Below are 27,095 nucleotides of genomic sequence, written 5' to 3' on the forward strand. Positions count from 1 at the left end.
CCTGGGCCCGTGTGCTCTTTCCACTGAACCTTGCTGTTCGATGCCCAGACCCAGAGGAAAAAGAAGGGTCATTAGAAGAAATCTGTGTCCGGTCACTTTTGAAACATCAAACCAATGAAAACTGGAAACGTTATGGAAAAATAGGCATAATTGTGATGAATATCTGCTTTTTCTAGCTAAGACCAGAGTACCTCTGGCAACTCCGTCACATGACTGAGTCAATATTTTGTCCTTCTTTGCCATTTTGTCTGTTACTATTCAGTTTCTTGGGGATGCTGTGAGACAAATATCTCTCTTAAATTCACAAAGGTCATTTAACTGGATTTGGGGGCATAATTTGCCTTTGAAACCTTCAAAGTGAGCTTTTGATGTAATCTGGAAGAGCCCCATGAATGGTGAGGTAGATTCATTCATTCCTTCATTCGATCGTATTTATTGAGCACTTACTGTGGGCAAAGCACTATACTAGATTGAGGGCAATACAGCGCTTGCCATACCAAGGACACTTACTGCTCATTCTTCTTGACAAAAAGAAATGACAACATGCAGGTATACAAAAACCCACATTCATGTGCAGCTTTATTGGAACATTACAATATTACACTTCCTTCACATTAACAGAGCATGAAATTGAAATACATTGATCCACAAAAATGCCTTTCTTACACTGGCACGCACTGGTAATTACGGCTCCTAAGGAGCCATCCATAAGTTTTTTCTTTATTAAATCTTTTGTAACGTTAATTACATTTTAATCAAAGTTTTTAATGTAGCCTGCTTTATGACTCTCAATTTAATTATCTCCATTAAAGATACTTTATTATTTGTTGCTTTGAAAAGTTCTTTTCAGCCATTTATCGCGAAATATAAGTATTTATGCTGCATTATCCCAGAATCTTAAATTGCTCCTCACCTGTGACATACCCCTTCTGATCCCAGCTAACGAGGGAGACGTTTCTTACATATCAAAAGCTTTTATAAAACTGGATCCCAACGCACTGAATTAAAGAGGCTTTATCTATTTAATAGGTTTTAAAAAAGGAGAAAAGAGGCAAAATATCTTTTTTATAGCATCATTCTTTGAATATCGATCTTTTAACATTTCTGCCCATTATAGAGAATTTGGTGTAACTCCAACAAGAGAACCATCTGGAGCCTAGTTATTTTCCAATTTCTTACACCTTTTGGCTAAGGGAGTTTAAGAATTGCCCTTTAAGGTACTGATCTTGTTCAGTTTTCAAAATAACTCTCCAGTGTGATGGTTTTGATTTACAAAAATCTCCAGCACTCGTTGTGGATGGAAGCCGCTTACAAGCCCTTACAACCTGAAACCGATCTTCACCGCCACAGAACTGTTCCAGCCTGATAGTTCTTTGGAAAGGATCATGGTTTTTGCAAGGTTGAGTGAAGCCTAATCTGCATGATTTGCAAGATAATTATGGTATTGGGATGATCTTCCTGCCAAGAGCAGATAGCAGCTGAAAGTTGCCGTCTTGATCATCTCAGCTGGCTGATCTTGACTGTAAGCTCGTCATGGGCAGGGAACTTGTCTAACCGATTCTATTGGATTGTACTCTGCCCAGCGCTTAGTACAGTGGTCCGCACACTGTAAGCACTTTAATACCACCGATGGATTGATTGATTGATCCAGGCAGGAGCTGATCCACTTTTAGAGAAAATTGCAGTACATTCACTTTGGTCTTTCAAAACCATCTGCTCAAATAAGTGTGAGGAAGTGCTGCTCTTTGGGAAGGTTTTGGGGATTTTGGAAAACACGTGGTTCATCTAGAACAATAGGAACACCAGCTCTTTTTTAAATAGAGTTGGGTTGACTCAACGGACAGGTGTCTTCCCCGAGAAAGAGTACACACGTTTGGTCCATTGGTAGAGAGAGTAGAGTGTGTCCCGGTAAAAAAGGAAAACGGAGGAAACAGATCCTTTTCCCAAAGGTACCTTTGAAGAACGCTCAGGCCGAAAGTCACCCTGTCCATCATCAACGTGAAACTCACTGCTCCAAAAGGAGTCTCTTCTTTTCTGGGAGACGAGCTGAAACACAGCAGGTGTCTCTGCCATCTGGGACCGGGAATTTTAATCCCCGCTCTGCCGATGGCTCGTTCTTATTCTTACGCTGTCTTATAGTGATGGGGCAGTCTTTCTACTTTGCAATGTCCCTGCTTCTTCATGGATTAAAAGAGAACCCCAGATATTAAATGGACCCATGCAGAACGGTGGTGTAGACGGCAGAATGGGGGGAGACTGTGCTTAATTTGTACCAGATGAGAGTCCGGGAGCCTGATTCCTATAACTCTCCCACTCTCCTCATCCCGACCCAAATGAATTGTTCTTGGGCCGATCTGAGGAGTGGAAATTGCTTTTTCTGGAGCAAGTGTTGAGACTCTAGAGCTTGCAATGTGTGCAGATCTGGTCCTGGTGATGACTGCTGCAAAGAGGAATTTGCACGTCGCTTGCCAATAAATCAACCGACACCTGGGGTAGGCCCAGAGGTTCCAAGGCCCAGAGCTGGGCCCCAACAAGTCCTGGATCCATTAAGCCCTCCGCAGAGGAAAAATGCAGACAACATTAGCTCCTTTGGGCTGGAAGAACCGACGGCCAGGTTTCTACATGGGGCTTAGTGGACAACCGCTGGTTCCATCACCTCCACAACGGCAGTTGCCGTTAAGGTTTTTGGCAAGTGGCGGCCTAGCTGCAGAGCTCTTCTTTCCATTTCAAACCAGAAACCAAGCCTCTTAGAGCTGTGAAAATGCTGGGGTAGGAGAACGGGGTTTCCACCTTATTCGAGAAACGTGTTCCGGCGCGTTGACAAATGAGAACGCTCCCTAGCAGAAAAGGAAATGGCAGTGGTTTCTATTTCAGAGCCTCTGTCATCTATGCCCTCTTGTGCTTCCCTTTTCGCTTTGGCTCCAAATCGCTCCTTCAAACAGGAGGACCAGCACAGGATACACTAGGTGGAGATTTACTGTGGTACCGTGAAAAACGCAAGTCCAAGATATATATAATAGGAATAGATAAAGGAGCACCTGGAATGCCCTGGAAACCATTTCTTTTCTCAATCACTTTGGCCGTCTTCCATCCGTTTGTCTTTCGGCTTAAAAATGATGGAACTCGGCAGCACGGTATGGATCCCAATGTAAAACTGAAGCAAGTAGAGAACAGAGTCCAGGAAGAATGCTTAAAAAGCACCAAAGCCACCCAAACTACGGGGAATGTTCGCTCCCAAGCGAAGACACCGGGACAGAGGGGAAAACCCGGAGGGCTAGAGTTCTCTCGGCTTGTGGGTGGGTCATACGGGTCCTTCGCTCATCCCCTCGAGAGGCACCCCCGGGCTGCTGTCCACTGCAGACCCCTCATCTTTCTTCAGGGGCGTCTGAAGTCGGAGACTCACGTAAGGTTTGTGACACGCTAGGTTAGCCAGAGGAGGGTAGTGTTGCCTATAGCAAATGTAAGCAAAGATGAGGCCAATTACTCCTCCCACAAAAGAATCTAGGCAGAAAACAAGAATTGAAAAGAGAGCAGAGTTATTATGGGCACAAATTAGAGCCTCAAAACAGTAATATGAACACTGATGTAGTTTAGTGACCAATCACCAACCCCGGGAAAAAGCAAAGCATTTCAGAAAAATATTGTTATGGGTGAAATTTTCATTATGGGATTTGTTCAGGGAGTATTATGGGACAGACACCATGCTCAAGCACTAGGATATACAATGATCGTGGGACTTGTTAAGCTCTTACCACGTGCCAAGAACTGTACTGAGCACTGGGGTTTGGGCAAGATAAACAGGTTGAACAAAGTCCCTGTCCACATGGGGTTCACAGTCCAAGTAGGAGAAAGTAGGATTTAATCCCCATTTAACAGAAGAGGAAACTGCGGCACAGAGAAGTTAAGCAACTCGCCCACGGTCACACAGCAGACAGGTAGCAGAGGCAGGATTAGAACCCAAGATAAACAATCAGACCAGGTCCCTGCTCCAGATGGGCCTCCCCTTCTGGTTGGGCGAAGACAGAAACGTGGAAAATGGGAACAAATTACAGGCACCAAATTATTGACAATTGAAGCAAATTGTAGTAAACCAAGATTAAGACTATTAAATGTGTAGAGAATCAATCCTTGAAGAGGGGGCGCATGGGAAGCAGCGTGGCTCAGTGGAAAGAGCCTGGGCTTCGGAGTCAGAGGTCATGGGTTCGACTCCCAGGTCTGCCACTTGTCAGCTGTGTGACTGTGGGCAAGTCACTTAATTTCTCTGTGCCTCAGTTACCTCATCTGTAAAATGGGGATTAACTGTGAGCCTCACATGGGACGACCTGATTATCCTGTATCTCCCCCAGAGCTTAGAACAGTGCTCTGCACATAGTAAGCGCTTAACAAATAGCAATATTATTATTATTATTTAAAGGAAGGGGAGCTCCTCTGCCCCTCACCACTTCAGTTGCTTCCAAAGTGCCCTAGCCTCCCTAGTGATGGTCCCTTGGGGAGTGGGGAGTGGGACAGAGAGCCGAGCAGAATCTGCACTTCCGCTATATTGGTCGGGGACGGAGTGGTGGGTGGTCCTGGCCGGGCCCAGAACGGAGCAAATGGTATTGGTTTCTCTCACTCAAAACATCCTATTGCAGAACGCTTCTTTATCCCTGCTGTCTATTTTCATAATTTCCACAGGCCTCTGAAATTACTTGAAGGCTACATCATCAAAATTGTGAATTTCCAGATGTTCTACATCTGATAGGAAATCAATTCAATGCTGCACACACATAGTGGAGAGAACTTTCTCTTCCTTTGAGTGTCCTAAAAGTGCTTCTGTGTCGTGAGTTCCAAAACACAGCTTAATAAAAAAAAAATCCTCATTCGTCTCGAGTATTTCCTCAGGAGGAGAGGAGCAATTTAAACCCTAGACAAATTGATCTCCGTACTTTCCGATAAATCAACATTGGTAGGCCTGTATGTTTTTCAACGTGAGCCAACTGGGAGAGGAAATTAAGCAGAGAACTCTGAAAAAAGTATTAACTCTTTCCATCCACAAAGGGCCCAGGTTGTGAGCGTGAGGTTTTCTAAGTGGAAAAAAACATAATGTTACTAGACCGGTCTCAGATGGCCACGGGAATGTTTCGGCCTTTCCTCCGCCCACCTCAACGAAACGATCGGACGACTGCTCTCCCCACCTTCGGAGTCACATCTCCTCCAGGAAGCCTCTTCCACTAAGCCCTCATTTCCTCTTCTCCCACTCCCTTCTGCATCGCCCTTGCACTGGAATTTGAACCCCTACCTCAGCCCCACAGTATCCCCGTACATAACTGTAATTTCTTCTTATATTGATGTCTAATCTCTTTCTCTGGACTGTAACCTCCTTGAGGAATGTGTCCACCACTCCGCTATAATGTACATTTAGTAATACTGTTCTAAGGGCTGGGGTAGATACAAGTTAATCAAGTTGGACGCAGTCCCTGTCCCACATGGGGCTCACACTCTTAATCCCCATTTTACAGTCGAGGGAACTGAGGCCCAGAGAAGTGAAGTGACTTGCTCAAGAGCAGACCAGTGGCAAAGGCGGGATTAGAACCCAGGTTCTCTGACTCCCAGGCTATCCATAAAGCCATGCTGAGGAACACAGCCAGAGTGGCTATAGAGGTAGGAGCTGCTTCTTTCCCTGGCGAATCCACAAAAGTGGAAACTCGAGAGTAAATCCCTTTGAGAGGAAGTGATTTCTGCTCACCTGATGCGGTAAGACGGCCTCTTGATTCAAAAGCTACCGTCCCTGAATTCATTTCCAGAGACCAACATCACCCCGGCTGCTATCACTTTGGTTATTAAACTGAAGTACTGCTGAAGCCTTCGGATGTGAAGGCTTGGAATACTTGGAATACTTCCCTTAGGAAAGGGATGAGTTGTGTTAATTGGGTCATGAGGATCGTGGCAGGTACCTAAGAAAGTGAAGCAGCAACCAGGCATCAGAACTTCTGAAGTGGGGAAGATGTTTGATATTTCACCTCCATTTCATCAATCAACTAATTATATTTACCTAGTGCTTACTGTGCACGGAGCACGGTAGTAAGCGCTTGAGAGAGTACAACCTAACAGATTCGGTAGACTGGTTCCCTGCCCACAGTCTAGAGGAACTACTGGCCCACACCACGGGGGAAGAATTCTTAATTTTCACCGACTAAGGTTCCCTTTGCCGGGAGAGAGAGACCCTCTTCCTTAGGCTGAGCCGCTTCTCTACTGTATGTTTGTCAGTTGAATCCTCCTGAGATAGGCTGTAAGCTCCTTGTGGACAGGAAAAGTGATTTGTACTTATAAGTGTTCTATAGCTATCTAGTGTTATTATTACTGCAGTATTACAACGTGTTCCACGCTGTTCTAAGCACTGGGAGAGATTCAAGTTAATAGGGCCGGATACAGTCCCTGCATAAGGCTTACAGTCTACGTCAGAGGACAACAGGCATCGTACTTTCCAGTCCGTGCTCTCCATTAGGGGAAGCAGCGTGGCTCAGTGGAAAGAGCACGGGCTTGGGAGTCAGAGGTCATGGGTTCGAATCCTGGCTCTGCCACTTGTCAACTGTGTGACTGTGGGCAAGTCTCTTAACTTCTCTCTGCCTCAGTTACCTCATCTGTAAAATGGGGATGAAGACCTCATCTGTAAAATGGGGATGAAGACTGTGAGCCTCATATGGGACAATCTGATTACCCTATATCCACCCCAGCGCTTAGAACAGTGCTCTGCACATAGTAAGCACTTAACAAATACCAACATTATTATTTACTATGCACTCAGTATCATGCTTTACATAGAAGGGGTGTTCAGTTCAGTTCAGTGCTCTGCACATAGCAGAACACATACTAGATGCTCAAAAAGTACTGATTCTCCCCTGCTGTAATAGTTTCCAGAATGGTAGCATGGAACTATTTTTACTATCAGGTGAGACCTAATAATAATAATATTAATGTTGGTATTTGTTAAGCGCTTACTATGTGCAGAGCACTGTTCTAAGCACTGGGGGACAGGTTGTCCCACGTGAGGCTCACAGTCTTAATCCCCAATTTACAAATGAGGTAACTGAGACCCAGAGAAGTTAAGTGACTTTGCTCACGATCACACAGCTGACTAGTGCCAGAGCCGGGGTTCGAACCCATGACCTCTGACTTCCAAGCCCTTGCTCTTTCCACTGAGCCATGCCGCTTCTTTGCAGGATACCAGCTTTTACGGTAGGGATCTCACTGAGAGAAGCATTATCTTCAAATACAAAGAATAACTCTCTTTCTCTCTCTCTCTCTTTTACAAGGTAACTTGAAAAAGATGGAGGAAAGCCCTGAACAAGAATAAAATAGACTATAAAACTGAATGCTATTCAATTAAACTCTTTCTTCCGAAGAAGCAGCGTGGTCTAATGGAAAGAGAATAGGTCTGGGAGTCAGAGAGCCTACATTCAAATTCCAGCCCTGATGCATCTCGACTGTGTAGCCTCGGGCAAGCCACTTACCTTCTCTGTGCCTCAGTTTCCTCAGATGTAAAATCAGGACTGAGACTGGGTGCACCACTGTGGGTCATGGACTGTAATTATCTTGTATCTACCCTAAAGCTCAGTACAGTGTTTAACAAATACCTCTGGAGGGGAAAAAGGAGAAGCTACTGAGGCATTTGTATATACATACAGGATGGATTCCAAGGGTCTACATTTAGGCAGATGGAGAAATAAATCTGAAATAAATCTAGGAGAAATATGAGATGCTCTTAATGGTGAGATCTAGAGAATCCTTGGGGCCTAAGAGATAGAGCATGGGCTTGGGAGTCAGAAGGACCTGGGTTCTAAACCAGGCTCTGCCACTTGTCTATGTGACCTTGGGCAAGTCACTTACCTTCTCTGTGCCTGAGTTACCTTATCTGTAAAATGGGACCCTTGAGCCCTATATGGGACACAGATTGTGTCCAATCTGAGTAGCTTGTATTTACTCCAGTGTTTAGTATAGTGCCCGGCACATAGTAAGCCCTTAACAAATATCATAAAAAAGACTACTGACCCTAGAACGAGGCAGGGAGAGAGGTTATTTTAAGAAGTTTAAACACAGTAAATATTTTCATCAGTCTATGACGGGTGTATGAGTCCTACCCGAACTAAATGGTAATGGCCTCCCACCAATTTAAAATTGGTGTCCCGTAAGCAGCACACCGAGAATCTGTGTAAGCATTTTACAAGGTCTCTACCAGTCCCATATCACGGTAGCTCCATATAGCCCCAAATTTGACACGAGAGATTGTTCTGGGACAATCCCATGGTGACACTTTGGAGGTGTTTGATTGGATAAAGCAAGTGCTTAGTTCAGTGTTTTGCACACAGTAAGTACTCAATAAATATGATTGAATGAATGAATGAAGCATTCAGGAAGACCAAGACAAACGTGTCCTTGTGTGTATGCGATGTGTGGGTCAGCTCATGAGTTCAGGAGAGGAGCAGTTATTCGGGGCCTGGGGTTTGAAGTTGAAGAGAGGCACACCAAATTGAGCTTTCTGAAGTTAAAAAGTAATTTACCAGGGCATCTCTCCCAGGACTTGTTTGTCTGGAAAATTCTGAAACAATATTTCAAGCATGGGGTTTATGAGTTGAGAGATTTTGGCTCAAGTTCAGCACTTTCTCCACCAGCAAGCAATTGTCACTGGAGACAAAAAAACACTCCACACATGAACTGTCCCCGATGGACGTTATCTCTGTGAGGTATTTGGTAAGAATGTTGTCTCTGTGTATGTTCTTTAAATGGCTTTCAGTTACAGAGTGTTTTGAAATGACCATTTCATGCCTCAGTGACAATAGGAATAATGATATGGACTTTAAGAGACTTCTCAAACACAGGGAGAAAGGCTAGAACTGCCTGGATTCAACTGAATGTGGCTAACTGTTCTAATCACTATTTTCTGCTGTAAAGACAGAACGATGTAAGTGGTTATACAATATTTTCATGCCACAACTGCAAATTTTACTGACGGCAGCTATAAATAGGCTCTTCTAATTTTGAACCATGAACCTGGTTAACGACGCCTGCTTATATCGCTCCCGTTCCTTAATTTTCACATTTATTTTCCCTAACGCTACAATTCCTGGAGATCTGTGAATTGAACACACACTGTTAGTCACATGCTTGAGATTCTTTACTCCGTATGCCCTCTACTGTATTAAATATCTCGACTTATATTTGACGTAAAGTTTAAGGTACTACAGAGAGCACAGAAATAGAGGGACACTTGAGGTTCTTGAAATGTCAGGTGGTGGCGGTTTGGGAAAATGAGCTGACCAACCCCTCCCCCGTCTCCCTATCTTCAGTTTTAAGGTATCTAAATATTGAGCTGGGGAGGAAAGGAGGAAGAAGAGGATGAGAGGGAGGATTGCGGTGGGAAGGGAGAAAGATGACAGTGAACCCGATTTTGATCCAGGGTTATAGTCTCAAAGTAATGTGTGGTTTAATTAGGGTGCATTTGGGAGTTTCTGGAATTAAATGCCAATCGTGTACGTGTGCACACATAAACACAAACACGCACACAGAGACACTCTCCCCTCACCACATTTTCTCTCTCTCTCTCTCTCTCATACAATCACCTAACAAAAGGACTAATCAGCAGCAGTGGGTTTCCCAATATGAATATGGCCCTCCAAAGAGAAAACATCACTATTAGTTCAACACTTTGAATGTGTTTAGAAAAGCATTGCGGTTGCCTTGTGACTATACCCTGGCACTCAATTATCATTAGCTGCTGGCCTTCAAGGTTGAAGTCTAAATCAATACGGACTCCAACCACAAAATTCACTGTAATTAACTGGCTGAGAGGCCACATTTTACTCGTTGATAACTGAGAATCAGATACACTTATCTAGAACCCAAAGAATACCTACATAAAGGACACTAGCAAAAAAGGGATAGAGCAAGAAAACCATCAGGAAAGTATCCTAAACACAGAGAAATTCGGAAGCAGAAAATAATAATAACAATAATTATTATTATAATGGTATTTCTTAAGCACTTACTATGGGTCAAGCACTGTATTGGATGGATACAAGCAAATCAATTTGGCCACAGCCCCGGTCCCACATGGGGCTCACAGTCTTAATCCCCATTTTACTGATGGGGTAACTGAGGTACAGAGGAGAGAAGTGACTTCCCCAAGGTCACATAGCAGGCAAGTAGCAAAGCTGGGATTAGAACCCAGGTCCTTGTGACTCTCAGACCCGTGCTCTATCCACTGGGTGACACTGCTTCTCCTAAATTTCTATTAAATAAACTTAAATTTCTAGCTTCTTTTAGGTTCACTGTCTCTCCGATCTCATTTTATCACAACCCAGAGAACTTTCACGTAGTTACCCTCGTCTTGAAGTTGCTCCCACTTCCCTAATGACTCCCAAATCACTGACCAAAGGAGATAAACATGGGTCCGTGATCTAGCTTTCTTAGATGAGACAAAAAACTGTGGCTTTCTGACTACTGCTAACATCAGACCAGGTTCTTTTAGATACAACAGTGACTCAAAAGTAAGTCAGGACGAAATTCAGTTTGAAATAGTTCCTTTTTTCTCTTTGCCTTTCATTGACTTAGGGTGCCAGTGTCTCTCTATTACATTTTTGAAGTTTATTCCTGTGCTGACAAACAACTGAAACCCAAAAGTCCTTTCCTTCTTTCCTCTCAAGCAAAAGACACTTTGCTTTTCAGCAGATGGCACTATATACATCTCTACAGTTGATCTAGATTTAAGGCACTCGTTGAAAGCTTTACTGCACTCAATCAGCTCTCTCCTGCCTACCTTACCTCGCTGATCCCCTCCTACCACGCAACCCATGCACATCATTCCTCTGACATGAACTTACTCTCTGTATCAATCAGTCATATTTCTTGAGTATTTACTTTGTGCAGAGTACTGTACTAAGTGATTGGTCGAGTACAATTTACCAGAATTGGTAGATACGTTCCCTGCCCACAGTGAGCTTACAGGCGAGAGGAGCTAGATGGTCTAGATTGCCTAGATGCTCTCTGCATCTCACCCTTACCTATTCTACTACCAACGCCTTGCCCATATCCTCCTTTGGGCCTGGAACTCCCTTTCCCTTTGTATTCAACAGTCCACCCTCCTCCTCACCTTCAAAAACCTCCTAAAATCAAATCTCCACCAAGAGGCCTTCCCTGACTTACCTCTCATAACCCCTACTTCCCTCCCCTCCCCTCCTTGGCAATTGTCTTAAGCTCTTTGATATCCACCCGCAGCCCCACAACACTTAGGCACATATGATAATAATAATAATAATGGCATTTGTTAAGAGCTTACTATGTGCAAAGCACTCTTCTAAGTGCTGGGAGGATACAGGTGATCAGGTTGTCCCACGTGGAGCTCACAGTCTTCATCCCGATTTTACAGATGAGGTAACTGAGGCACAGAGAAGTGAAGTGACTTGCCCAAAGTCACACAGCTGACAAGCGGCAGAGCCGGGATTTGAACCCAGGACGTCTGACTCCCCAGCCCGTGCTCTTTCCGCTGAGCCACGCTGTTTATACATCACAATTTCCCCTATCTATAATTTATTTTAATGTCTGCCTCCCACTTCCCTGTGCGCAGGAAATGTGTCTTCCATTAGGGAAGCAGCGTGGCCTAGTGGAAAAAGCGTGGGCCAGGCAATCAGAGGACCTGGCTTCTAATCTCGGCTCTGCCACATACCTGCTGTGTGACCTTGGGTGAGTCACTTAACTTCTCTGTGCCTCAGTGGTCTCATCTGCAAAATGGGGAATCAATTCCTCATCTCCCTCCTGCTTAGACCGTGAGCCCCGTGTGGGTCCTGATCAACTTGTATCTACCCCAGCACTTAGTATAGTGCTTGGTACATTATTATTATTATGGTATTTGTTAAGTGCTTACTATGTGCGAAGCACCGTGCTAAGCACTGGAGTGGAAACCAGCGAATCAGATTGGACATAATCCTTGTCCGTTGCAGGGTTTGCAGTCTCAATTACATAATAAGTGCTTAACAAATGCCATAATTATTCTTATTATTACCACCTCTGTGGTATTTTACTTTTCAAGTGCTTAGTAGAGTGCTCTGCACACAGTAAGCATTCAATAAATACCACTGATTGATTGATCTAGAGGAGCTGAAACCTCAAAAGCAAGCAAGCAATCAAGCCTATTTATTGAGCACTTAATCTCCTGACCCCTATTGAACAGGACTAGGGACGCTTCCAAATGCTGAGGTCATAAGATGTGGGCACCCTAGAAGCCCTATCCTCAAAAAAGACACAGAAAGTCAAGAGGAAGAAAAATACATAAAATGACCCAAGCCAAAAACTCAAATGGCATTTCAGGCCCCAAACGTTTAAACCAAGAGATGGTGCATAATCAGTTAGGTAAGAACTAAGTGGTTAGAACAGTTCTTGACACACAGAAATGCTCAATAAATATCGTAAAAAAAAAAAAAAAGAACTCTATTAAGCCTTTAAGCACTCAGTTCGGCGTTCTGCATACAATAATGCTAAATAGGTCGACTGATCGAATGAAATCATCTGCATCCTATCCCGGGGTCTTCTGGGGCCCCTCCGAACACATGAAAAAACAGACACGCGGCAACATCTACCAGAAAACGGCCAAGCTGAAAAGGAGTTTTGAATGAGAACAAAACATAAAAGCGGACGACAGCAAAGCCATGGCATTTCAAGATCTCTGACGCCGCCAGCGAGAGCGACAGACCACGAGGAAAGTCGAGAAAGCACCACCAGGCTCACCTTGCCAATGATGCTTGTAATCACACATGCGTGACAGGGCAATCATCATGGCACAGTACAGGGGCAGAATTGCCGCACAGAGACGCCAGCTTCTCCCTCGCCCATTTTCTGTGAAGCAGTGTAACTTCCCAGCTAAGTAGAAGGTTGTAAAGCCAAGACCTGAAAATGCAACTGCCAGAGAAAGACAAAATGCGTTCGTTACTAAACCAAGCAATTCATAATGGAAACGGGCGCTTGTCTTGGGGCTCAATTGCGTAGTACTGTGCGGACCTCGCTGCCTTATCACCTTTATGCGAATCTTTCGTTCATTCATTCAGTCATATTTATTGAACGCTTACCGTGTGCAGAGCACTGTGCTAGGTGCTTGGGTGAGTACAATATAAGATTCTTTGCCCACTACGAGCTGATGGTCTAGAAAGAGCTTACGGTCTAGAGGGAGCTTACCGTCTCGAGGTGCAGGGGCCGGGTTCTGGAACACAGTCCAACAGGCAAGATTCTGACTCTCACACTCTCTTCTCCCATTTAACTGTCATTATGTAATGGAAAGAAGGGGGAGGGTTCCATTTCTCCCAGGCACGACTGTTTTGCAGGACACCGCCTGAAATGGTATCAGGACACTCTCTTCCCCTTGTTTTTTCTAACGCGTGTCTTATACAATCTGTTTGCAAAAAGCCGCCTGAACAAGAGGCATGAGCCCACAGTCTCCCACTCTGGGGCTTCTTACTTCACTGCGAGGGAGTGGGAGAATAGTTCAGACCTCTCTGCCACCCAGACAATCGTCTGGTCCTTCCTGACACTCAGCCTGGCATGGCCAGACCCTCCTCCACCAGAGAAGCAGTGTTCAGTGGATAGAGCACAGATCTGGAAGTCAGAAAGACCTGGGTTCTAATTCCGGCTCTGCCACGTGTCTGCTGTGTGACCTTAGACAAGTCACTTCACTTCTCTGGGCCTCAATTACTTCAAAATGGGGATTAAGAGTGGAAGCCCCATGTGGGACAGGGACAGTGTCCAACCTGATTAACTTGGACCTACCCCAGTGCTTAGAACAGTGCTTGGCAAAGAGTAAGCACTTAACAAATACTATGATTATTATTATTATTATCATCAGGGCCGCAAATGGGAACGTCAATATAATGAAAACCCCTAAACTGAGATGAACTGCTCTCTATCTGAGGTTGTCTTTCAGAGTAGAGGTCATTTATAAGCACAATGCACAAGAGCCATTAACTGCTCAGGACCATTAAAAAATATCTTCTTCCTATCTGTAATTTATTTTAGTGTCCACCTGCTCTCCACCACCCCGGATAGACTGTAAAGTCCTTGAGGGCAGGGAACATGTCTATTAACTCTATGGTACTCTCCCAAATGCTTACCCTGATGCTCTGCCACCAGTAGGAGCCCAATAAATATGTTTAAGAGATTCACGGACAAATTCATCTTCCTCGGGACCTTAAACTGTAAAACCAAATTTTTGAGCTTCTGTTTTTTAAATTTCAAAGATTCAAGGAATTAGGCCCCTTTAAGGTGACAACCGGCTCAATTCGCATCACTCCTGATTTCACTTCATGTAGCCGGCCGATTGACCCATTTCAATTTCAAGACTCACGGCGTCTCATATGGTCTCAGGGCTTTAGCGAGTCCAAGTGCCTCTCTCTCTATTCGGTAAATGACGACTTTCAGTCTGTTTCACCCATTCACTCTTCCTTTCCTTTCTGATTCATTTTAAATTAGGTGGGCACGGTTAATAAAAAAATGAATTTAACACCTGGTCTTGGTTTCATCTGGAAGGCGAGGCATGGGGGAACTGGGAAGCACTGCCAAAGACATTCAACGCAAGCTTGTTAAACATGGTTAATGGTGCTCCTCTAGCTGGAGGGGAAGGTGTGTGTTGGAAACTGGGTCTCCAAATCACACAGGGAAGGGAAAAGGAGGAATTCCAGCTAGGTGGGGTGGGTTTCATGGAAGGGAACTGTTGAATAAGCTTCCTTCAATTTGTTTCCCCGCAACCTGAGCCAACTCTAGAATTTATAAACTTGCTTCCAACCTCTCAGCACTCACATATATATAAGTGTGAATGTCATTATTTTGGTCACTCTAGTTGTAAACATGTGGATGTTCGTCTTTCCCATTAGAATGTAAACTGCTTTTGGGCAGGGAATGTGTTATTTTGCTCTTATGGTGTATGCATCAACTGGGTGATGTTTAAACGCTGCCGTTGTGACTGCTATTATTATTACTTTTACTACGGTCAGTCTGGCTCGTATATGGACAGGGGAAGGAGAGACTGGGTTTTGCTTGAACGCTTCCTCCTAGCAGAGGAAATGATTGCAGGGCATAGGACCTTTTGCCCTGACCTGGCCGACCCTGGTGTCCAGATTAGCAGACAACACTAAGTGGAGCAGTGGATGGGGAGGCAGGAGAACGAACGCAGGAAAGGAAGACAGGAAAGCTGTGGAAGACAGAGGGGCCGGGGGGGAAATAATGCAGTTTTTAGGGGCCTGGTGTCATAGGTGGGATTGGATATGGTGAACACAGAACACGGAATAAATTCAGAGACGTCTTAATCGTCACAAATGAAGCAGCGTGGCGTAGTAGAAAGAGCCCAACCTAGGGAATCAGAGAAATCGGGCTCTAAGCCCAGCTCTTGCCACTTGCCTGATGTGTGACTTTAAGCAAGTTGCTTACCTTCTCTACGCCTCAGTTGCCTCATCCTTAAAATAGGGATTAAAGACCCGTTCTCATTACTTCCTCTTGGGCTGTGAACTCTACATGTAAAAGAACTGTGTCCAACCTGATTCTTCTGTATTCATTCATTCATTCATTCAATCGTATTTATTGAGCGCTTACTGTGTGCAGAGCACCGTACTGAGCGCTTGGGAAATACAATTCAGCAGAGACAATCCCTGTCCACAACAGGTGAGAGGTACAATTCAGCAACAAATAGAGACAATCCCTGCCCACAACGGGCTCACAGTCTAGAAGGGCGTAGAGAGACATCAAAACAAGTAAACAGGCGTCAGTAGCATCATTATAAATAAATAGACTTATAGATATATGCACATCATTAATAAAAATAAATATAATTCTAATTATAAATATATTCATTCATAAACATGTGCTGTGGAGCTGGGAAGGGAGGTAGAGCAAAGGGAGCGGGTTGGGGCAATGGGGATGGGAGGGGGAACAGAGGGAAAGGGGGGCTTAGTTTGGGAAGGCCTCTATGCCAGTGTTGAGCACAGTGTGACTCTAGACTGTGAGATCGTTATGGGCAGGGATCATCACTCTTTATTGCTGTATTGTACTTTCCCAAGTGCTTAGTACAGTGATCTGCCCACACTAAGCGCTTAATAAACATGATCAAATGAATGGATGAATGAAAAGTGCTTGGCACACAGTAAGCACTTAACAAATACCACAGTTATTATTTGTCACACCTCGAGTGGTCGAAAGTTGAGTTTTTCTGAACTGTTAATCCATCCTTCAGGTAGCAATTGAGTTTTTCATAATAACCTCCTGCAACCTACTCATTAAAGGGCATTTAAGTCATCTATCATATTTGACTTGTGGAACTACAAAATGCCTTCTCCTGCTTGACAGAAATTTTCTGACCGGAGACATTGTAAATAGGTATTTGACAAGACCAAAAAACAGCAGTTAATGCAGCCCTAATCAGAAAAAAGTGGTTTCTGGCCACTGAGAGCTTCCTACGTTAAAGGAAATGATTGCTACAGTCCAGTTAGCTACGGGGGAAATTGGCAAGAGAAACAGCTTCATCGATTCTTAATCTGATCCCAGGTAAGAGCATTCTTCAAATACCCTTAAGCTAAAATTGCGCCGAATCAAACTCATATACTTTTGTGTCACTTCAAGTGACAATAACAAAACCATTTCTTCTGGCTTAGCCTCACTCTCATGTTGTTACCCAAGAACGGGTAAATTTATTCCACAAGGTTTCAGGATGGTAAGAGGTCTTGAACAAACTCCAGGGAAGACATGGCTTTCTCAACTCTGAAAACATTTGACCTCTGAACAAGAGAAAGGTTGCAGTGTTCAACTGCCCCTCAAAATTTACACATTGATATTTTATTGAAACGTGTCAACTTCGCAGTGGAGCTGAGTCCCTTTAATATGCTTGCGGAAAAAGGAGGCTATCATTTGGGATGCCAAGCATTTTAGTAATCTTCATCTCCAATTTTGGCAGGCTGCATATTTGTTAGCTCATTGTGGGCAGGGAACGTGTCTACCAACTCTGTTACGTTGTACTCTCCCACACACATAGTAGAATGGTCTGCACGCAGCATGCGCACAATAAATATCATTGATTGACTGATTGATTACTAACTTGGTGACCAGTGGTAGGACCAAATTCCAAAGTCAGTAAATCCCTTTAAAAAAAAGACTCTCTTCAGGGAAAAAAGGAAATGTGGATACAAAATTTAGTTTATTTGCTTCCTGGGGGGACTGGACTCAACCCATATTTCAAAAGCTAGGACTGAAAATGCATGCTGTAAAATGGAGCGTAATAATAATGAAAAGATGGTATTTGTTAATCAGTGGTATTTACTGAGCACTTACTATGTGCAGAACACTGTACTAAGCACTTCAGAGAGTACAGCACAACAGAATTGGCAGTTATGTTCCCTGCCCACATTGAGCTTTCTGTCTAGAAGGGGGAGACAGACACTGATATAAATAAATAATTTATAATATATAAAGATATGTACATAAATAATCTGGGGTTGAGGGTGGGGCGAGTATTAAACACACAGTGGCCTAAGATCCAAATGCATAGAAGAGGTAGAAGGGAGAAGGAGCTGGGAAAAAGAGGGCTTAATCGGGCAAGGCCTTCTGGAGGAGATGCCACCTTATTCATGTTTCGAAGGTGGAGAGATGCATGATCTTGCATATATGTCTGAGAGCCAGGACAGAGGGAGGAAGGGGGCGAGGGGCTGGTGGTGAGATGGATGAGATAGAGGTACAGTGAAGAGGTTGGCACTGGAGGAGTGAAGCACACAGGCTGGGTTGTGGTAGGTCAGTGAGGCGGTGAGGTGGGAGGGTGCACCGGGATTAAGTGCTTGAAGCCGATGGTAAGGACTTTCCGTTTGAGGCGGTGGTGGATGGTCAACCACTGGAGGTTTTTGATGAGTGGGGAGACATGGACTGAACTTTTTTTAGAAAAATGATCCGCGCAGCAGAGGGAAATATGGACTGGAGTGGGGAGAGATAGTGAGGAGGAAGAGGTAACATTCAAGGCAGGATAGGATATGTGCTTGGTTCAGAGTGGTAGCGGGTTGTATGGAGAGGAAAGGATGAATTTTACCAATGCCACGAAGGGAGAACCCACAGGTTTTGGTGATATCGAATAAATGTGTGGAATGAGAGCGATGTGTCGAGGACAACGCCCCGGTTTCCGATTTGTGAGGTGGGGAGGATAATGATATCGTCTACAGTGAAGGGAAAGAGATGAGGAGGACAATGTTTAGATGGGAAGATAAGGAGTTCGGCTTTGGACATGTTTAGTTTGAAGTGTTGGCGGGACATCCAGGTAGAGATGTTCCGAAGCTAGGAGGAAACGCAAGATTACAGGGAAGAACAGAAGGCAGGGCTGGAGATGTAGATTTGGGAATCATCCGCAACGAGGTGTTAGTTGAAGCTATAAGAGTGAATGAGGGTGGGTGGCAGAGGAGGAGCCAGAAAAAGAAACTGAGAAGGAGACGGAGTGGTCAGAGAGATAGGAGGAGATCCAAGAGAGGGCATTATCGGTGAATCCAAAGTTGGATAAGGTTTCAAGGAGAAGGGGGTGGTAGAGGCCATCAGAATGAGAAAGCGCAATTGCTCTTCAAACTGACTTTCAAATGTCTTCTATGTTTCTGATTTAGGTAAGGAAGGGACACCACAGTATTTGCAGAAATTTCATTGTCCACATTTTCACAGGTTAAAAAAAAACCCAAAAAAACTTTCCTTGTCTGAAGAGAGGCGGCCTGGATAAAAGCCGAGTAGTAAATTAGTGACCCAAGCACTTAGGTAACTGGCAGTCCCTTCTAGTGACCTCTGCACTGGGATATACATTCCTGACACTGGAAAGGAGATAATTTACAACATCTGTGCCGGTCACTGCCAAGAAGCACAGTGAGGGAAACTCTAAAGGCCCAGGCCCTAATGAAAGCCTCCTGCAAATTAGATGAACAATTTCAAGGACAGGCTCCTGGAAAAAAATGTTTCAAGTGCACCTCATAAAAGGAATTTTCTTCCGAAAGAGGAACTGTAACTCTTAAGAAGTCCATTCGTCTATCTAATGGAGGATCCATCGATTCTTTTGTGAACTGTGAATTGGGGAAAGACAAGAGGGGGAGGGAGAAGAGGGAGTAAGGCAGAGGGAAGGATGGGTTGGCTCCAGGAGGGACCAGGGCAGAAGTCCCAGCTATGGTTTATCGCGGGCAGACGGACCGTGGCGACTGCTCCTTGAGAGCCGCGGAGCTTCCCCACGCTCTACCCATACGGGCACTAACTGTCCACCCCTTGAGGGGCTGCAGGTCAGACCGGGTAACTGGAGGGCAAGCAGGTCTCCAGCTCAGGCCAGCTGAGGTGATTGAAGCCGCAGCAGGGTCTTCTATAGTGCTCGCAGCGGTTATTGCTACCTCCAGGGAGGCCTCCAGCCTGAGCATGGCCCTCTCCTAGTGGGCAGCCCTGACATGGGGCAGGGAAGGAGGGTGAAGGCGGAAGGGAATCCGGGGCCAGGTCTGTGGAGGTGGTGATGGGGGTGGCACTAATATTTATTCATATTAGTGTCTATCTCACCTTCTAGACTGTAGGTTGTTTTGGGCAGGGAACAAGCCTGCTAATTCTGTTGTATTAGCAGTCTCTCCCAAGTGCTTGGTACAGTGCTCTGAACATAGTAAGTGCTCCATAAATACGATTGATTGACTGATCGATTGATTGATTTCCTGATTGGGGTAGTGCTGCCTAGCGTTTGCTCACTCCCTCCTGGGCACTCTCTATCCAGCCTGGGTTTCCCCACTGAGGTCTCTCTGCCCTAACCCCAAAACTGCCACTGAAGCAGCAAGGCCTAGTGACTAGAGGACGGGTCTGAGACTCAGAAGGTTGTGGGTTCTAATCCCAGGTCTGCCAACTTGTCTCCTGTGTGACCTTGGGCAAGTCTCTTCACTTCTCTGCGCCTCGGTTTTCTCATCTGTAGAGTGGGGATCGAGATGTGAGCCCCTCATGGGACAGGGACTGCATCCAACCCAATTTGCTCGGATCCACCCCAGCGTTTAGTACAGCGCCTGGAACACAATAAGCACTTAAATACCATAATCAGTAATTATTATTATTACTCCATGGCTGGACTGGGACTGGGTGCCATTTTAGGCTGGGGAAGAGGAGTCGGCAGAAATTAATCCCCCGTACGGCGCCATTATGCCACCAGTAGACTCTGGCACTAGCCGGGGGCTGCCTGTTGGCCACCGCAGTCCTGTTTCCCCTCCCAGCCACCTCGGGGGGACTCATTCCTTCTCCCCGACAGGACAAGCTCAGCCAACGGAATCATCTAGAACAGGAAGGAGGACTGGGACCTCTTGTGCCCTGTCTTTCAGACCCACGGTCCCTCCATTCCCTCGCACCATCTCCCGTCGACCCCGCTCCTTCATATCTTGCTACCTCAGACCAAAAGTCGCCAACCATGTCAATCAATAACTAATCACATCTACCCCCTTGGAGAGACACTCCTCGGTTTGAAAGCCACTGCTCTAGTGAATTTGGGGGAGCAAAATACAGCACACTGTTTTTATGCCATCCCCCTAATAATATCGGTAGATCCATTTTAAAGGATCTAGTGTAGTCTACCAAGTGCTCAGTACAGCGCTCTGCACATAGTAGTCGCTTCATAAATAGTATCGATCGAATGACTGAATTTTTCAGAGTCAGGAAGGGAGCTCCACTTCTTTGAAACAAGACAGACTCCTTAGCCCAGTAGGACACTGACTCAGTTTGCATTGCTAACTTTCCAGTAGCTTCCCCTGCTGAGAGAGTTGATAAAACACGCCGGTCATTAATATTTATTCCACATATTTAGCCTGGTTCAGAATGTAGTTCAGCTGCAGGAAAAAGAAAGTGAGCCCTAACAAGAGCTCAACTATATGGATAAAATAGGGATCTTGTTCTATAAAATGAACAGGAGATGGAGATGCAGAAGGGCTGTTTCCTGGAGACAAGCGACACTTGCTACCTACCATTGCAGAGGAAACCCCCTGGGCCAGGGTTCCCCAGGTCCCCTACTAGTAGAGCTCTCGATAATAAGAATAATAATAATGATAATGATATTAACGGTGACATTTGTTTAGCACTTTCTAGGTGCCAGTCACTGTACTAAGTGCTGGGATGGATACCAAGCTAATCGGGTTGGATATAGTCCCTGTCCCTCAAGGGGCTCACATCTTAATCCCCATTTTATAGATGAGGTAACTGAGGCATAGGAGAAGTTAAGTGACTTGCCCAAGGTCTCACAGCAGACAAGTAGTGGAGCCGGGATTAGAATCCAGGTCCTTCTGACTTCCGGGCTCTTGCTCTATCCACTGGGTCATACCGAGTCAGCAAGGGGCAGAAAGGGACAGTTTCCTTCCGCTCCATCCACCATCATACAGCAGGTCTTCCTCCTACAGGACCAGAGAGGTGAGGGAAGCTACTTAGGTGATTTTTTTAAAAATGATATATGTTGAACGCTTCCTATGTTTCCCGCACTCTAATAAGCGCTGGGGTAGATACAAGTTAATCAGGTTGGGACACGTGGGGCTCCCAGTGTTAATCTCCAGTTTACCAATCACATAACTGAGGTACGAAGAAGTTTAAGTGACTGGCCCAGGGTCATTTGCACTTTTGCTACAGCGCTTGGCCCAGGGGTCAGTGGCCACCGCATGGCCCAAGAGTCAGACCACGCAGGACCCCGGCCCTGGCCACAGGAAGCCCTTCCATTACAGCCAGGCCTTCAATGCTTGTCTCCTTGCCCCAAGACCTCCAGGATGCTAAATTGAGATTTTTCCACTGGACAGATTTTGCCAGATGAGGGACATTGCCCAAGGTCTGCCCCCAATTAACATTCACCTACCTTGAGATGAACATGATTAAATTTTGGATTTGCGGAATTTTCGCTTGTGCTTGTTTGGACTCCAATGTCATTATTCTATGTGCCCGTACTGCTCCGTTTTCTTGCGAGCCAGGGACCGTGCCTTAATCATGTAATCACTCCGGTGCTTAGAACCACACTTTACAAAATATGTCAAAATTACTTAGCAAATGCTAGTCATAATAATGATCATTATCACAGACAGAATCAGGCTGGCCTATAAAAAGTTATATACAGCTTAAACTCATTATGCACCTAGAAATGCATTCAATTAACCTCCCCAAAGTCTTCTGAATGAACAAATAACAGCAATAGGTGGCTTAGGACCGATGGACTTTAAGCCTCTAATTCACTCAGACTCAGTAGATGCTACTAACGACAAATATATCAAAGAACGTGTTCGCGTTTGTAAGCTCGTCATGGTCAAGGAACGTGTCTACCAACTCTTTTATCTTTTACTCTCCCAGGCATCTACCAACTCTTTTATCTTTTACTCTCCCAGGCACCCAGTACAGTCCTCTGCACAAAGTAGGTGCTCAATAAATGGTCTAGTGGATAGAGCATGGGCCTGGGAATCAGAAGGTCATGGGTTCCAATCTCCATTTTGCCATTTGTCTGCTGTGAGACTTCAGGAAAATCACTTAACTTCTCTGTGCCTCGGTTCCCTCATCTGTAAAATGGATTTAAGACTGTGAGCCCCAAGTGGGAGAGGGACTGCATTCAATCCAATTACCTTGTATCTACTCCAGCACTTAGAACAGTGTCAGGCATATAGTAAGCGCTTAACAAATACCATTATTATTATAAATCCCACTGATTGGTTGACTGATTGATCAACCATAACCACTTTACAATATAGACACTGGCCTATTCAAACAGAAAAGCTTACTTGATCTATAGAAAAACGCAGATTTTTTTTCCATTTGCCTTAAAATGTGTAAAAATGTTTAGTTTGAGAGTTCTTTGTAAAGACCTTATGTTAGTTTTTCTGTAAAATACAATAGTTTCTAAAATGCATTTAAACAAGCCACAGAGTAGGAAGACCAATAGTTTCTCATTTTAAGTATTTGCAAATTTTCACTTCACAGGTGTCGGAAAAAGTGGATTCCAAAAAGAGAGAGAGGTGACGTTAATTACAAGAAGGGACGATGCTTATTCCTCTTCAGATTACGTGGTGTGGAATTACTAACTTCTGCTTTCTGGTATTTAGAGAATAAAACTCCAGCCTTCTTCTCATCTTGTGGACAAAAGTCTGTGTTTCCATGGCTCCCTGAGATACTGTGGTAGTTTTCTTTTTTTTTCACTTCTTGGTACAACCACGAGGAAAATCTCATTCCAGAGAAGAACAAATTAGGAGATTGGCAAACAATACTTTCAACGCTGCCTTGTTAACAATCAGGAGGAATAAAATCTCTTTCTGTGCTGTGCTTCTGTCCTTAAATGATTATCAATCCATTTTACATAATCAAATTGATTCGATTTCTCACGCTGATTTTTCATTTGTCGGCATTCAAAGAATGAAAGCTGGGTTTTCCGAAACGGAGATAGGCTTATCTCCCATGGTGGTGTGAGTCGCAAGGGAAGAATTAATACAAAGAACTTTCTGCAAGAACAGGGTAGGCCAAAGGCTGGAAAAACCATTTTCGGATCAGTAATCATTTGCCTTGCTGACTGAAGTTGATCTTTTTTTGCAGGCTCCACCCCAAAACTAGAAGGAGGATTAGGCAATTTCCTGGATGACTGGAGAAGAGAAAAAAATTTAGGTTTTTTTCTTCAAATCTCCAGGTGGCTGCCTCAACCTGCCTCCGAAGATACAGTCTTCAGGTTGATCTGCTCTGATGCAGATATCTACTTTTGCAATATTCTCTTTTCGTATTTAAAGTCCATTAAAGAATTCTGAGGGACCTTTTACTGGGTCACTAGAGCTGTGGCCTCAGTCCCATAGAGCAAACGACCTTCCGTCCTTAGCTGAAGAGTAAATCAATCTGCAGCCCTAGATGAATCCACATCAAGTATCAAGTGTGGTAGTGCCAACTGGCTTGGCGACTGAAATTCTAGATTTTAAGCTCCTTGCGGGAAGGGAACGTATCTACCAACTCTGGGGTACTTTATACTCCCAAGTGTTTTAATACAGTGCTCTGCACACATTAGGCACTCACTACATGCCACTGATCCACTGACTGATTGATCAGACGATCGACCCTGACGTGGGGCTCATTCTCTTTATCTCACCCGACTCTGTCCTTGATGGAAGGGTGTGATGTTTTTGATCACCACTGCAATTCAGTAATGAATGAACAGGGTTCTAAAAGTCGGCAAGCAGCATCAATTGCATCAAAGAACCTGGTGCCAGGAACTCATCTCTTGCGTAAACCATTCGATCTTTATTGAAGGAAACGGGGTTTTTCTCCATGAAATGGTTGGCAGGCGATATTAACCGCTCTGATTTAGTGTCCAACTATAATTGCAAATTCAGGAGAAAAATATGACATAAATTACCCAACAGTTTCATTTAAATTTCTCCTGAAGTGACCATAAATGACTTTTGTGGCTGATGGATCATTTCTAAGAACTGTTTTAAACATGTTTTTCTCCAGTTCAACTGCCAACTGTTTGCTTTATCTGCAGGGTGGGGGAAAGGCCATGGGAAGGGAATATGAACCTCAAACTTTTCAGCTTATCTGGGTCATTTATTTCAGATTTCCTCAGGCACAACCCTATACGGAAACACCACAGAGACAGTGGAGCATTCAGGGATTTGAGGGATTTGCTCACAAGTCCAGGTCCAAATTAAAAGGGTAAAATTTTAGTTATTGAAAACTGAACCGATTTAACGTGGGTCAATGGGGACCATCAACTTATATCACATGACTTTCTATTTTTCTCTCTAGAAGCACCTACTTTTTGTATATAGCTATATCTAGAGAGAGAGTTGCCACCGAGGGAGAATTTAACCACATCCGCGGATGGTTATAATCAGGTTGGACATAGTCCATATCCCACGTGGGGCTCACAGTCTTAATCCCCACCTTATGGATGAGGTAACTGAGGCACTGAGAAGTCAAGTGACTTGCCCAAGGCTATACAGCAGACAAGAGGAAGAACTGGTAGATTCTTCTGGCTCTCAGTCCCGAGGTCTTATCTACTAGATCCGCCCTTTCCTCTCCACCCAAACGGCTATCTTACTGTTACAGGCTCTCATAATATCCCAGCTGGATTATTGTGTCAGCCTGCTCTCTGATCTCCCTTCCTCCTGTCTCTCCCCGCTCCAGTCTATTCTTCACTCCACTGCCCGGCTCATCTTCCTGCAGAAACGTTCTGGGCATGTCACTCCCCTTCTTAAAAACCTCCAGTGGTTGCCTATCGACCTCCGCATGAAACAAAAACTTCTCACTCTAGGCTTCGAGGCTGTCCATCACCTTGCCCCCTCCTACCTCTTCTCCCTTCTCTCTTTCCACTGCCCACCCCGCACGCTCCGCTCCTCTGCCGCCCACCTCCTCACCGTCCCCCGTTCTCGCCTATCCCGCCGTCGTTCCCTGGGCCATGTCCTCCCGCGGTCCCGGAATGCCCTCCCTCCTCACCTCCGCCAAACTGATTCTCTTCCCCTCTTCAAAACCCTACTTAAAGCTCACCTCCTCCAAGAGGACTTCCCAGACTGAGCTCCCCTTTTTCCCTCTGCTCCCTCTGCTCCCCCTCTACCCCCCCTTCACCTCCCCTCAGCTAAGCCCTCTTTTCCCCACCTTTCCCTCTGCTCCTCCCCCTCTCCCTTCCCCTCCCCTCAGCACCACACTCGTCTGCTCAACTGTATATATTTTCATTACCCTATCTATTTTGTTAATGAGATGTACATCACCTTGATTCTATTTATTTGCTATTGTTTTAATGAGATGTTCATCCCCTTGATTCTATTTGTTGCTATTGTTCTTGTCTGTCCGTCTCCCCCAGTTAGACTGGAAGCCCGTCAAAAGGCAGGGACTGTCTCTGTTACCGATGTACATTCCAAGCGCTTAGTACAGTGCTCTGCACATAGTAAGTGCTCAATAAATACTATTGAATGAATACTAGGCCACTCTGCTTCCCTTCCTTCTCTGCTGTCATGTCACTCCACAAGCCCTTCCTTCTGCCTGGAATTCCCATCACCTTCAAATCTTGTCATCTTCAAAGTCTCCTTGAAATCAACCTTTTCCAGGACACTTGCCCAATTAATTCCTAATATCCCAGTCTGGGTCCATCCAATAGCTGCCCTTAGCATTTATGTTTACACACCTCCGAATTTACATATATTCTCAATTTATATGAATTTGCCTTCATTTAGTCATCCTTCTATACTCTGCAGTCATCAGCCATAGCCTTTTGTGAACTGCCTGAGACTGTTCCGTTTTCTTTATTATTCATTCAATCATATTTACTGAGGACTTACTGTGTGCAAAGCACTGTAGTAAGTGCTTGGAAAGTACAGTTCAGGAACACATAGAGACAATCCCTGCCCACAGCGGGCTCACAGTCTAGAAGAGGGGAGACAGACATCAAAACTTAGAACAGTGCTTGGCACATAGAGCCTAACAAATGCCATCCTTATTAAAACAAGTAAACGGGCATCAATAGCATCAATATAAATAAATAGAAGTATAGATATATTCACATCATTAATAAAATAAATAGAATTATAAATATGTACCTATATACACTCAAGTGCTATGGGGCAGAGAGGAGGGTAGAGCAGAGGGAGAGAGTCAGGGCTTTGGGGAGGGAAGGGGGTGCAGAGGAAAAGGGAAAGCCTCCTGGAGGGCAGGGCTTCGAAGGAGGGAAGTGTTCTAGTTTGGCGGATTTGAGGAGGGAAGGAGTTCCAGGCCAGAGGTAGGACGTGGGCCAGAGATCGACGGTAGGACAGGTGAGAACGAGGCACTGTGAGGAGGTGAGCGGCAGAGGAGCGGAGTGTGCGGGCTGGATGGAGAAGGAGAGAGGGGAGGTGAGGTAGGAGGGGACAAGGGGATGGAGAGCTTGGAAGCCAAGAGGGAGGAGATTTTGCTTGATACCGAGGTTGATAAGCAACCACTTGAGATTTTTGAGGAGGGGGGTGACATGCCCAAAATGTTTCTATAGGCTCCCTGAGTAATAATGTTGGTATTTGTTAAGCGCTTACTATGTGCAGAGCACTGTTCTAAGCGCTGGGGGAGATACAGGGTAATCAGATTGTCCCATTTGAGGCTCACAGTTAATC

General features: G+C 44.9%; 1 protein-coding gene across 1 annotated transcript in view; it reads right to left on the reverse strand.

The window, feature by feature from the left end:
* Positions 1 to 550: 550 nt before the first annotated feature.
* The window catches only part of PLPP4 (phospholipid phosphatase 4), a 108,667-nt gene continuing 82,122 nt past the window's right edge, over positions 551 to 27,095 (reverse strand). The window contains exons 6-7 of the mRNA XM_029081570.2: positions 12,757 to 12,927; positions 551 to 3,501 (exon numbers count right to left, since the gene is read on the reverse strand). Of these exons, the coding sequence (XP_028937403.1) occupies positions 3,302 to 3,501; positions 12,757 to 12,927 (371 nt within the window). The 3' untranslated portion in view covers positions 551 to 3,301. The remainder of the gene's footprint in view (positions 3,502 to 12,756; positions 12,928 to 27,095) is intronic.

This window comes from Ornithorhynchus anatinus, chromosome 16 (assembly GCF_004115215.2).
Source record: "Ornithorhynchus anatinus isolate Pmale09 chromosome 16, mOrnAna1.pri.v4, whole genome shotgun sequence".
Lineage (NCBI taxonomy): Eukaryota > Metazoa > Chordata > Mammalia > Monotremata > Ornithorhynchidae > Ornithorhynchus > Ornithorhynchus anatinus.